The following is a 13,744-nucleotide window of genomic DNA, read 5'->3' as shown; positions in this document are numbered from 1 at the left end:
CCTCTGTCCCGCTCAGAAATGTTCTCAGTCGCTGAGAAGCGTGGGACAACAGCGACTGGCATCGGCGGTCGAGGCCACCAACGCAATGGCCCAACAGTGCATACATAGGTGGCGAAACGTCCATGTCATTTTGTTAATAATTGTTTTGTTAAATCGGAGTAAACCTTTTACAATAATTAATTCAGATGTCTTTTGGAACATTTTTGCGTCTAAAGAGATGTATGCATCCTGCATCTGCGATTTTTTCATGGAAACAGAGCGATGTCTTCGCTCCCAGCCCGCACGGCACACAGTCATTTCATCACTTTATAGCCCCGACACAAGAGCACTCCAAAGTCCTTTACGTAAGGGGACATCTTCCGGAAAGGCGTTCATGAGACACACGACAAAGGAGTACCTCCCTGCCGGCAATGTTCCTTTTCCGGAAAGCAGATCCCGCATCGCCTATTCGAACGTAAAGTGTGCTTGGCTCTCGCACACAGTGTGCACAACTCAACAATGCAGCCTTTCAACGAAGGCTCTGTGGGTGCCGCCTAATCCCCTCTGTGATGTAATTATGCCTGACCCCCCGAAAATGCACTGCCGAGGCAGTGACGTCACCCTTTGTGCAACCGCCTGAAATTGCTACCGCCAACATGTTGAATTCCGGCAGTGTCATTTTCTTTGTAAATAGTGTGGTGTATAGTAGTCTGCACAGTGGGCGCCGTCAACAAAAGCCGCAACAACAACAGCGTGGTTTTTTAAAATATTTTCTCTCCTGCTAATTTAACGAGCAGCGCCTCTTTTTTTTCCCCCTCACTTTCTTTTTTTGTGGCGCTCATTTGAGAAAATGCCGCTAATTGCGGAGGCCACGAACCACCTAAAGAACTTAGTGTGGTGCTGTGTGCTATCGGCATTACTTTTCTGCAAGTTGTCCTTCAGAGCAATGAAACGGGCTCGCTGTGGAGTATTGTACTTTTGCCCGCGCGTGAGGTGTATTAGGTAAAAAGACAAAGATACTATATGTCGAAAACAACTCCCCGCTGTCCGTACAGGGGCAAGAGAACGAAACATCTCTGGCCACCTGTCAAAGATGACCACCCCGTTTTTGGAGCCTCCGCTAGCTCGCTATGTTCCTTTCATGTTCAAGACGTCCCCACCACAACAGTGTATGGGTAGCCAGCGCTGCCCAGGTGGCGCGCCTAAAATGTACAAGCTGCGCCGCCCTGGCGAGCTAGCTGAGAAACATCTAGTAATACAGAGCCGCCGCGAGGCGTATAGGCCTCGTGCGCTGCTGTTTCAAATCGGATATGCAGCGCCACTGCGGTGGCTGCTGGCAAAATGTCCCTGTTCCCTCCGTACCGCCGCGCTTGGCCGCAGCAGGTTGGCAATGACGCCTAGCAGCGCAAGCGTGTGTACGCGGCGAAAAAAGTCGACTTCTATCTGCTCTTGCGAGTTCGCATGTCATAAGAGCTACAAGAACACGGCCGGGAAACTACCGAATGTGCAATTTTATCATTTTCCATGGAATTCGTACGAGGCTGATCGGCGAAAACGTTGGATCGCAGCCGTTCGGCGCGCCAGATAAGCAAACTGGTCATGTCTTCGCACAGTTTCTTTCGATTTCTAAACAAGTCACTGGCTATTGACACCCTTCCTCGCCCTTACTCCCGAATTTTTTTTTTTAATTTTGCATGTGTATGTATCATAGGTCGGCAAACTCACTCATGAGTCGACTGACTCAGATCGGGTCGTGAGTCTGAGTGAGTAATATTTTGGCGAGTTTGAGTTCGAGTGAGTCCGGTTTGAAGAAAATTTTAGCGAGTCTGAGTCCGACTGAGTCCAGTTGAGGGAAATATTGGTGAGTCTGAGTTCGAGTGAGCCCTAAGCGCAATATATATTTCTTGAGTGAGCCCGGGTGAGCTCCACCTTTTGCTGCCGACTTGTGGTCCTATCTACTCATCTTCAGCATTACTATCAGCCTTATATCGGCTTAAGTTCATACTCAAGTCTATTCACACATATCTCAGCACACTAGGATTCACGTGCCACCTTAATATTTATTGATCAGAGGTATGAGTTAGAGGAAGGGGTGCTGTGACCTCCCCCAGCAAACTCTTTAATGGGAAGCTCTTGATAAAAATATCTCTTGTGAGTTGCATATTTCATAAAAATGTCCTTACTGGATTGATATACGATAATGATGATATATGATAACTCGTATTTGAAGGTGCTAGATCGAAAGGCGTATCGTAGAGCACCGATTATGTGAGATATTGGCGTTAAAAAGGATTGACACTATGATCCAAAAAGCTAATTTTACGGCAACGGACTAATGAGTCAACTCACTCAGGCTCACTCAGACTAAGGTGAAGCCATGAGTGAGTCCGGCTGAGTAATGTATAGGTGAGTTTGAGTCTGAGTGAGCCCGGTTGAGAAAAAGTTGAGTGAGTCTGAGTCCGAGTGAGCCCTCAGAGCAAAATATATTGCTTGAGTGAGTCTGAGTGAGCTCCATTTTTTTTGCCGACCTATGATATGTATACACACACACATTGAAACGCGCACGGACGAAGATACATAAAGTATGATTTAACCCCCACCAAAAAAAAAAAGTTCTGGCTGCGCTACTGCCCCAGGTAATATTGACACATTGTTGGTTCCCTTGATCCTCTTATTTACTGTTCGCCCGAACGGAGATTTGTGGCAACGATTGCGGCGCAAGACACTCCTCTGCAGTGCCCAATTGGTCGGCTGTGCACGACTGTAGGACTGAGGGGCCTCAGGATCGGCTTCATGATCGCACGACCTAGACAAAAAACACAGTTGCACATGTTCAAAAATATAATTTAGCAAAGTGTTTGACGTACCAACAACGCTAGAAAACTAAAAGACGGGAACTTCATGCGGTCTCTATCTTTTTATCGTTGCTAATATGTCATTTCAACTACCCCGCTTTCTGCTAATGCGCGCCGGTCACAGGACAAGCGACGCGCGAGGCTGCCGATAAAAAATATTGTACGCCAAGAAAAAAGTTTACTCGCTTCTAAACGCTCGTCGTACTCCAGGCTTTTTATTTGTGCGACGCATTTTCCGAATATTTTCGACGGACCGACGGCACTTGGAGTTCTTCTCTCACGCAGTAAACGTGATTAGCGGCGTACAAGCCGCCACGCCAAAGCGAACTACTTCGTTTCAAGTATTCCTGAACGTTTGCTATCCGTCCGTAGCCGCAAAAAAGCAAGCATGGCTTGTTTTGCGTCCACATTTTCACGCATCGACGTTCGCCACACACAACTTCGAGGTACGCGCCGGGAGGAGAACAGGGACAAAATGCGCGAAGTGGCCGCATTGGCGCTGCGCACTCGGGAGAGCGGTGGCGCCATCAACTGAGCGCACGAGGACTATACGACGGCACGTTTCAACGTGCCCTCACATACCTCATGGCACATTCAAACGCATGCTGAACGTCGTTCAACACTGCAGCGGCTTTTGCTCGATGTGCGTCGTTTCGTAGGTACTTCGGAACGCGCAAGACTAGCGGAGTTCAGGACACTTCGCTGCACTGTGGCGCAGCGGGCGAGCAGCGATGCCACCGATTATTCTCCGCTGCGGTTTCAGTGATGTGATGTGCGCGGACGGGTACCTTCGCGAGAGTGTGCTGTCGAGAGGACGGAAGCTGTCCAATGCGATGTATGTCTATGACGTGGAAGAAGCTGTTTTTCGAAGAGACAGCGCTTGTGACCTTTCGGCGAAGTGTCAAGCACCGCACGACGTAAACTTACAGGTAAGTGTGTTCAAATTGCGCTAGCAAGATCGACGGTGTATGCAGTGTGCTCGTTGTGCGCCCGCTTTGAAATAAAATGGGTGCCTCAGGCAGCACTGAGAACATTCAGCCCAGTGAGTGACAGCTGTTTTGAGGGAGCATATCACATTTACGTAATCTGTAGTTACAGCTCTCGTACTATATTACAGAAGCTGTTTCGCTACAGGCTTTGCTTTACGGTGTTTTTAACGGCTTTCATGTGCCCACTAAATGCTCGTATCGCAGTCTTAAAAAAAAAAAAAAAAAAGACGTTTTTGAAGCTGACGGTGAAGCATGAAGTAAATGTAAAAAGGCCGGTGTAAAGGGGAGATCAGTGGTGTTAGCGGAAATACAAACATGTCGCAGGTCTCGTGCTTTAGCGACGTCGTCTGAGCCCGATTCTTAAAAAAATGCCTTTGAGGAACCTAGTGGTAACTGACTTCGTGGTGGTTCCGAGTTTGACATGCAGTGTGATCAGCAATAGAACATGCGTAGACAACACGGTTTTTCTAGCGGTCATGAATTTGTAACCGGTCTAGAGCTGTGCACGTGACAGTGACGTATAATACCGTTTTACTCAAATGTAACGCGAGTTTTTTTTTCTAGATTTTTGCAACCTAAAGCCGACCCTCGCGTTACAGTCGAATACCGAAATTCTATTTTTTCTTCCTGGACGTAATGAAATGTCACCCCTGGCGTTACAATCGAGTAAATACGGTATGTGTAATGTACGGCGCGATGCTTACGCAACCTAAGCTGTCATGTGCTTTCTTTAACTTTTTCAAGGCCAGTTTCAAACAAAAGATTCGTGATGTTTTCCAGAGCGCCAACCCGTGTCCATCGGTGGGAAGCAAGGCCGAAGGGAGTCAACTATGCTCTGGACTATTTTTTTTTTCAGTTATTAGACATTTTTGATTGTGCCATTTGTGAATACAACAATACCGCCGGTCTCGACGCTTCTTTTTCCTCGTTTGATGATCGCGCACGGCGGCACGGTTCACGTTAGCAGCCACTCGTATTTGTTTGTATGCCCGAGTGTTTCCGGCCGTGCCCGGCAGGGCGGCGCACCCTGTCCGCGGAAACTCCAGCGCTGGTTCCCCATTCACAATACCGTCTCTATAGCTTAAAGGGGTCATGAACCACTTTTCCAAGTACCTCAGTATCGGAGTTTACTGCCTCCCGAATCGATTGCCGCAAAAATTTCTCAAATCCGTCAAGAATGAGCGGAGTTACAGGGTTTTGGCACACGCTCTCAGCGCTTCCTCTTTTCTCGTGCCGACGAGCGCACTGGAAGCTAGACAGGGAGGGATGGCACGGGGGAAAGAAGCTATGTCAGCGCACGTCATGAAACGCGATCGCTCGCCCGCTGTGATTCGTGTGCGCGAGTGCGGCTACCGTGTAAATTTAGCAGACTGAGGAGTGCGGCGCGGGCAAGTGGCGGCACCCCGTGGCAAGAAGCTCATCTCATCCGGCTATCGGCCAATAAGCATCCTATATATCTTGCAACGTAAACTGGCAGATCCACGACGTCAACGTGCAGACGCCCCGCCCACCGACGAGAGTGAGAACCGGCCTCTGTTTGAAAAGAGGGCACCTGAGGAAACGGCAACTTCGCGCTCCGCTTGTGGCCTTTACGCGGCGCGCACGACTGTAATATTTTGCAGAGCAGTCCATAGCCGTGTCAGCTTTCCGCAGGATGTGTTTTTTCAACAAGCCCAAGGGGTGCTTCATGAGCCCTTTAATCCTGAGGGTCCGGCTAGTCAACAATACAATGGCTACGGCTCAGCGTAGGAGAGCGGAGCCCGTTAATGAGCGTGTCGCTGCGTCGCAAAATGGCAACCCATGGCGCTATGCCTCTGCTAGCAGGGCATTTTTGACGGTCATGCACTGCGCAGCCAGTTACAGGGCCGCCATGGGCGCAGCGAGAACAGCCAGTCAAATCAGCAATGTTTGCACCAAAATGTCTTTTCGACCGTGAAAAGCAATTCTAGAAAAAATCCAGGATGACTTCAGGCGCAGGTGGTTGTTTTTAAACTGAGCACGACAGCATTAGTAAAGATATATCCAATCTTGTAATAACAATGAAGCGGCTGTGGTCTTAGGTGTCAGCTACTCGCTGTTCAAGCAGTGCGGCAACCATGGAGATTACGGCCGTAATAAAAGCCACCACCGTCACGCACCCTATTGTACTGTTCGAATTGTTTGTTCTTAAACGAAGCATTAAACTTACAGAACTGAGGCAATAAATAAAAAAGGGCACCACAACAGTTCATTGTAACATTGTAGCGTCGACAATATCAGTTATAAAAGTGAAAGTATCACTGTTATCATCATCATCAGTTTCCGTGTGAGATGTCGCTGCAGTCCAGCTGTAGTCACAGCTTCTGGCTTCCGGTTGTCATTTACGTTTTGTATGCGTGTGTGCAGGTGGTAACCATGCAGCGCGTTCATTGTTTATGTGTTTCTGCCAAGCCTTGTAATGCCGTAGAGATATGGTAGCCACCTAGTAGAGGCAATGCCAACAATGTGCTTCAAGGTGCTTACAACGCTGCATAAGTGTTACTCAGAGGCCAACAACAGCAACCCAGCGATGCTGCCAACCGAGGCGGAAGAACTTTTGACAGTGCACTGGAGGATGTGGCTTCGAATCCAGTGGAATAAATAGTGACTTTTTGCACCTTAAGACAGCGTTATATACAAGTTTTATACTGCTGCTTACAGATATTCAGTGCCATGCGTGACTACGCATTTTGCAATGAATGTACTCTGCGTGCGTTGTTGTGTTTTATCATATTGACAGAGTTAAAAATAGATGAGCCTTACACAAAAGTAAGGTCGCGGGATCGAATCCCGGCCACCGCGACCAACAATTGCATGACTAAGAAAAAAAAAAGAAAAAAAAAGGCGGCCTGGCCTTGGCCTATCCAGTGCCGAACGCTTCGTAAAGTCACTTTCACCTCAGTACTTGTTGTCATGTGAGAAAGTGTCATAAGAATGGGAAGGAGCTACAAGCTGTCGCGGGACACAACACATTTTGTCCCTTATTAACATTCGCGCGCATGCATTGTATAACGAGTACCAGTGTGATCACTTTTGCCTAAAAACTTCACTGGCAATCATGCAGAGCTGTCTATGACATTGCTGTGGCACACAACTCTAGTTGGTATGTTGCCCTGAGTCATATTTGTGAGAACTGATAATTCAAACAAAATGCTGAGGTCCCCTAGAGTTTCAATTATCGAGAGCCTACTGTATCGTTTCGTGTTCTGACGGCGCCAACAAGCAGCAGGCGACCAACAAGCCGGCTCGCGCGACATACACACTTTTCCCATAGTGATCCGCGTGCCCGTGGGGCATTTTGGGATCGCTTGAAAAAGGTCTATTCGCGTATAACCTGCACCCTCACTCTAGCTCTAAATTTCTGCATATTTTATGTGGGTTATACGTGAGAAAATACAGCAGTTCCACCTGCAAAAAACAGCTGTAAGAAAGATGTGGCACATAATGCACACAGTTGATGTGCTGGCACATCGGCCATGCACAATGATGTGACAAAGCTACAAGACAGGCCTACCTGAAAAATCCCCGGTCAACTGCTGAGGCATTGACAATTATGGAGTCCTCCTGGTTGTATCCTGTGTATGACATAATGGCTACGATGGAGTTGATGCCAGCTGGCAATTCACGAAAACGGAGGTACTCCATTGAACGTGTTGTGGTCAGTGGCTTGTGAGGATAGTAGAGCACATGGGCAAGGGTGTCCATGCGCACATGGAAGTTTGTGATGTAGATGCCCATGGCTTGCTTTCCCATGGCAGACTGGTATGTGTTACGGGGTGACTGGTTGTGGTCAGGAAAGGGGATGATGGAGGCACACACACCAAGAATCATGGATGGGTGGATTTCACAGTGTGTGTAGGTAGAACAATATGCGAGTCCTTTGTCCTGCAGGTCATCGGGGGTCATTGACAGCATAACCGTCTCTTCCTCAAGTGTGTCAATGTACTCGACCACTCCACTGGCCACCAAGTCTTGCCAACTGTAGTTATTGTATTCACGATCCTTGAGGTTGTCAATATGGCGTCGCTTGAGCAGAAGTTTCTGGTCTTCAACAATGAGGAGAGGCCGGCAGATGCGACCTGCATCTGTATAGATCCGAATTTCCCGATCTCTAATGTCTCGCACCATTGACACTTCTGACACAATGATGTCCATTTGTCGACGCAGCTTGCGGAGGGTGTTCATCAATTGGTCAGGGTCCCTGTGAATGCCCACCCAGCAGCCATTGACAAATATTTTCGTAGCCTCTGCAATGGCTGAGGGTGCAATCTCCTCTAAGTTCTCCATGCTCCATTCTTCCAAGAACTCAAGGATAGGTGAAGGCTGTGAGCCCACAGAAATGTAGGACATCAGAGCTAGGTTCTTCACCAGACCAACAGCATGGCCTTCAGGTGTTTCAGCTGGGCAGATCATACCCCACAGTGTGTTATGGAGTTGGCGGGGCTTGGCAAGTTTCCCATCTCGACCAATGGGAGAGTTGACACGCCGAAGATGTGACAGTGTTGAAGCATAGGTTAGACGATTGAGCACCTGAGACACTCCAGCACGTGCTTGATGTGCCTTTTTCTGGTCACCCCAGTTTCCTGTTGCCAAAGAGTAGCGCAGTCCATCAGTTATGATACGGGTCTTGATGGCCAATTCAAGATTAAAGTCCTTGCCTCGATCAATGAACTTCTGAGCATACATGCGTACCTCCTTAGTGAGATTGCGAAAGAGACCCCGAAACAAAAAAGCCATTAGGGGACCAGCTAAATCTAGGCGCTTGTTGCCGTAGTGATCCCGGTCATCTAGCTCTCTTCGTCCAAGAGCAGCAAGCAGCAGCCGGTGAACCATGTAACTGCAAGGCCATAGAAAGACGACATGTATCCATGTAACTAGTGCAATGACTCTGTTGTTGTGCTAGCACAGTCACTCCGAATTGTTTACTAAAACTTGAGCGTGATAAGAAAATTCATTAAATGAAAAGACACAAAGACTACAAAGCAACAAAGTAGAGCTCTTGCAAAAAAGAAGTTATCGGTCACACATGAAATTATCACGAAACCCTTTGCAGTCAAGTTGTCAGGCCCCTCCTGACAACGCAACACGGCCGCAGCAGTCCGTTGTCGGGCACTGCCCAACAAGCTCTTTCGTGGTTGAATCACACGCATGGGTTTTCTCACTAACTGCCATCTCTGAAAGAGTAAATAAACTTCTTTTACTTGAGCTTAGCTTCTTTTACAATAGATGGCAGTACTAATGCAATTCGAAGACTTCAATTCTTTGAGTGCTTAGGCAGGCTCAGTGGATTTCTTTCCATGTCGCTTGCAGTGCAGCATGGCCGACTTCTCGCCAAGGGCCTTTTACAGCGATTATTCCAAAGCTTTTAGCAAAAGTGAAGATGTTAGTGAGGGAGAGAACAATGCGTCTCCACACGATGGAGATAGTGATTTTACAGAAGCCAGCAACAAAGATGCCGACTCTGATAACACAGGACTAACTGCAACAGGCTGGCAAGCGTACACGGATGATTTCCCAGAATTTCCAGTTTTCACACACTGCCCAAATATTGCCGAGACTTAGGCACAAGATCAACTGCAAATATAAACATCTGATGAGTTTTTCTTACACAGCTGTTTTCTTTCGCAGTGCCCAAAACTGGCAAAATAGTTTCAGACTGCAAAGGTTCAAAACAGGAATCATAAGAGCCAGAAGGATAAAGGAAATAAAGCACACCAGTGTGCAGGCTGCCCATCCAGCAGTCAAAGGAACAAGGCACTTTCATTTCATGTGAACACCACTGGCTCATGACAATATGCAACAGTTTCACTTCACTTCATTTCGTGACTCACCATAAATGTACTGTAGGAACTGCCAAATGGTTTTGGTATAGGATGCTAGCAGTGGGCTTTTTAGTATTAACAAGTAAACATGTAACAGGTGGGCTACATATAAATACATGTCTTACCATGCTTACAGCATAGGTACAGTACTGACGTATTCAAACGCATCAAACTTTTTAGTATAACGACTTGTATGCGCAATTGCTCGAGATAACCACGTCATGTTGCGACAAATCTTGTCTCCAAAGATACTGTTGGCTCTGATCTACGCGTTTGAGCCAAAATTACACCGATATGACCCGAACTGAAGGCGGTGGGAAATATGTGCATTACTTATCCCTAAATCGTCCCGTTTCAATCCGTGAGTACTGTACATCTTCTGCTGACATCATAATAAATGTACTCTTCACACTTTCAAGACTGTATCTAGATATGGGGAAGCATGAATAGCAGGAGCAGTACAAAGGTTGCGAGCACTGAAAGTTTCGCACGGGATAGTTTCGAAATGCACCATTGCATGTGCTTTGAAGTGCACCCGAGGATAGCTATGAGCTGCATCTAGAGATTTCTTGCAGTCCTATATGAACCCAGAAAGGAAAGAAAAGAAAAGCCACAATTGTTGCTTGACATATGTCCTCAGTGAGTTGACCACGCTTTAAAACTACAGTCGAGCCCGACTATATCGAACCCGTTTATATCAAATTATCCCGTATATCGAACAATTTCTAAACACGTTAAATTTACATTGAGAATATATAGCAAAAGTTACTGTTACATCGAACGAAAATAGCAACGACAACCGATATATCAAACTCCATGTGCCTCAAAAGTGCCCCAGCAAGTTGGCTTTCCCTCGCGGTTGCGGGGAAAACTGCCGGCGCCACCCTAGAAAAAGTGGTTTAGACCCGGCTGTGCACGGGCGAACACCCCCCTGCACAAAATGATCCTGGCCTGCTCGCAGCGCCTACAGCCAATCAGGGGCCGCCGTGCTTTCTCCGAGGCGCGGAGGTGGTACAAGTGAGCGCCATTTTTTCTTTGTTTATGCTTGCGTGCCTACTGCTGCCTCTTTTCCTCGAGTCCTCATTCAGCGTGGTCCGTGCTGGAGGTGTTGCCTGTTGGTGCTCTGTGAACTTGCTTGGCGCGCTGTCGTCATGGCTTGTGCAAAGAGGCAGAATTTGCCGTTCGTCGCGAAACTCGGAATCATAAATCGAGTCGAGCGCGGTGAGAAGTCCGACGTCGCCGCCGCGTACGGATCGACATTCGACGAGTTCGTCAGTGCGGACGATGATGTCGCCATCATGGGCCAGCTACAAGATGAGGACTACGTTGCAGATGTCGTGCCGACCACGAGCCAAAGCGACAGCAATAAGGAAATTGACGATGGCCCGTTGCCTACACCCTCCAAAGTGATTAGTGCACTTGCGTTGGTCCGGTGCTATTGCGTGAATATGAAAGGCTGCTCCGACTCGTTGGACAATGTGGAGGCGTGCGTGCTGTCGCAGGCAGCGAAGTCGTTCAAACAGAAGAAAATTCAGGACTATTTTGTTCCAAAGTAGGGCACGCAAGTAAGCCACCATATTAATAAAGTACTTTTCTTATTGGTATGTGCCTTTGTGTCATCAAATCCTATAGCGAGCCTATATCAAATTATGCCATATCGAAGACGTTGAAACAGAAGAAAATCCAGGATTCTTTTTTTTTTCAAAGTAGGGCACGCAAGTAAGCCACCATATTAATAAAGTACTTTTCTTATTGGTATGTGCATTTGTGTCATCAAATCCTATAGCAGGCATATATTGAATTATCCCATATATCGAACTAATAAACGTTTTTTGGCGAGTTCGATATACCCGGGTTCGACTGTATTGACACCTTTTGCAGCAACTGAAAATAACTGGGAAATCTATCCTGCCACCCGATGACAGTCCACGGTTCTAGATTGCCTAATTGAAACACGATGTTATCATTTTTCACCCTGACCCATTTTTTCGGTATATATTTCCATGCGGGCTGTTTCACCTTTTGCAAATGACCACTTTTCCAGAACGGTTGTCGTTATCGTGCCAACATTCTAGCACAAGACACACTTTGAGCATCAAATTTGGTGAGCATTGTTATCTCTTTGATAAGAGAAATGGGCGCATCATAATCATATTGTACACATATTCCAAAAGCCTCAATGCCATACAACTGGCTATACAGCCGTGAAACAGGAACAAAACAGCAAACTGCCATTTCTCAACACACTTGTGCGCTGCTACAACGGGCGGAATGCCCTTCTCCATTTACCTCCATTTATCAAATTCATGACTGTTACCTCCGTGTTTTAAGTGATATAACTGCGTTGCCCTTTCTACAACAGAACACTTATCCGACTCACCCAAGGTAGTAAGCCTTTTTGGTTTCACAAAAGTCGCTCACACCAACATGAGGAAGCATTTCTTTCTGCAGAATTTCCTTGGAATATTTGATGCGCTTCTCCTTGGTGACACCTGGGCGAGCTCCACGTGAACCAATGAAGTTCAGAGCTACATTTTGCTCCTGAATCACAAAGGCTTCATCTAAAGAAGGCTTGACCATCTCCATCATCTCAGGATCTTCAAAGTCATAGATGATGTGTTCTAGGATGTCACGATCAGCCACAAAGCCCAGTGCTCGAAACACTATCATTATGGGAATTTCTTGCTTGATGTAGGGCAATATGGCTATAATCCTTTGGCCAATGGCACTCTTGCGAACTCCCTGCATAAATGCAAAACACAAATGTTGAAGCACCATAGGCATTTACTTGAACAACAATTTGTCGAATGTGTGCATGTATTTAAAGTTCATTGAGCGTCTCTGGCAATCAGGCCATCCTGAACCATAACGTGCCAGGAACAAGTGGTATGAATGCTACCTACAGGTTGTTTTCAGTATTGAATGTTTATAACCATAGATTAGCACTGCCAGATCACTTACACCTTTGAATACCCACAAAGTATTTTTCAGTTATTAAGCATTTGGCTAGATAAAAAAAAAAGGTTTTGAGTCACTAACTCTGCATAAAAGCGTGCTAGCAGAAAGTTATATGATTTTTAACACTTCAAAACCTTCCGCTTCTCTGTTATGTTCTCAAAAAGCCCTAATCTGCATTGAACCATGAACCAAGTAGCCCAAAAGTCTGTTGAAGAGAGCCACTGCCAAATAATTTGTATGTGTTAGAAACCAAAAAGCCCCACACATATAAGCTACACAAAGTGTGCACGTTTAATTAACACTTTGAGCGTAAGTAATATCAGATTGCAGCTATGAATTATGTACTCTTGCAGCCATCGTCAATTTCAGACGTCACATTTCATTATGACGCCCCCTTGCCATGTACTGTAAAATGGGAGCAACCTAATCGTCCTCCTTCCCTTTAAGAACCTCACTTCCCTAGGGTCATTCTGCTAGAGGCTCTATAATCTCAAACAGCTCAATAACTTCTCTTGTGCCTTCCCATCCTGCCTTCTTGATATACAACAGTTTTGGTGACGAGGATGGGACCTCAAGATGAGTGCTAACACTATCTCACTGTGGTGAAATTGGAGTGATCCATCGTTGCAACATCGGCAGACCTCATAGTAACATTGGTAGACCGCACAGCAACATCGGTAGACCACATAGCAACAACGGCAGAGCGCACCGTGGCTGTGCCTGGACAGTGGCAGCATCAAAGTCTACATAAAAAAATTCCAGGCCTTCACAAGCGTTAACAACAGCAATCAGCCAAAGGAGGCACAAGTGTTCTTGACAGTCCTAGGTGAGAAAGCATACGTGACACTAGGAAGCCTTTTGCTGCCTAAGAGTCCAGCCAACAGCAAGTATGCCAATATCACCAAAGTGCTACGTGGGCATTACGCACCACAGAGGTCTAAGTCATGAAATGGTACAGGCTCTACCACAGGAATCAAGGTAAAATTTAAACAATCGGAGATTTCGTTGTTGAGCTCTACAAACTAGCGGCCACTTAAGAGTTCAGCAGCTTCCTTGGAGAAAGTCTCACAGATTGGCTAATTCTGGGTCCGTGCAGCCAGGACATTCAATGCCATCCCCTGTC

At 46.7% G+C, this 13,744-nt stretch overlaps 1 protein-coding gene across 1 annotated transcript in view; it reads right to left on the bottom strand.

The window, feature by feature from the left end:
* Window positions 1-13,744, bottom strand: part of LOC119379395 (DNA-directed RNA polymerase II subunit RPB2) — a 206,289-nt gene that overhangs the window by 121,733 nt on the left and 70,812 nt on the right. The window contains exons 6-7 of the mRNA XM_037648714.2: window positions 12,044-12,405; window positions 7,356-8,678 (exon numbers count right to left, since the gene is read on the bottom strand). Of these exons, the coding sequence (XP_037504642.1) occupies window positions 7,356-8,678; window positions 12,044-12,405 (1,685 nt within the window). The remainder of the gene's footprint in view (window positions 1-7,355; window positions 8,679-12,043; window positions 12,406-13,744) is intronic.

The sequence above is a fragment of the Rhipicephalus sanguineus genome, chromosome 1 (genome assembly GCF_013339695.2).
Source record: "Rhipicephalus sanguineus isolate Rsan-2018 chromosome 1, BIME_Rsan_1.4, whole genome shotgun sequence".
Lineage (NCBI taxonomy): Eukaryota > Metazoa > Arthropoda > Arachnida > Ixodida > Ixodidae > Rhipicephalus > Rhipicephalus sanguineus.
Note: the sequence above shows the minus strand (reverse complement) of the source record. Positions and strands in the feature narration are given on the sequence as shown.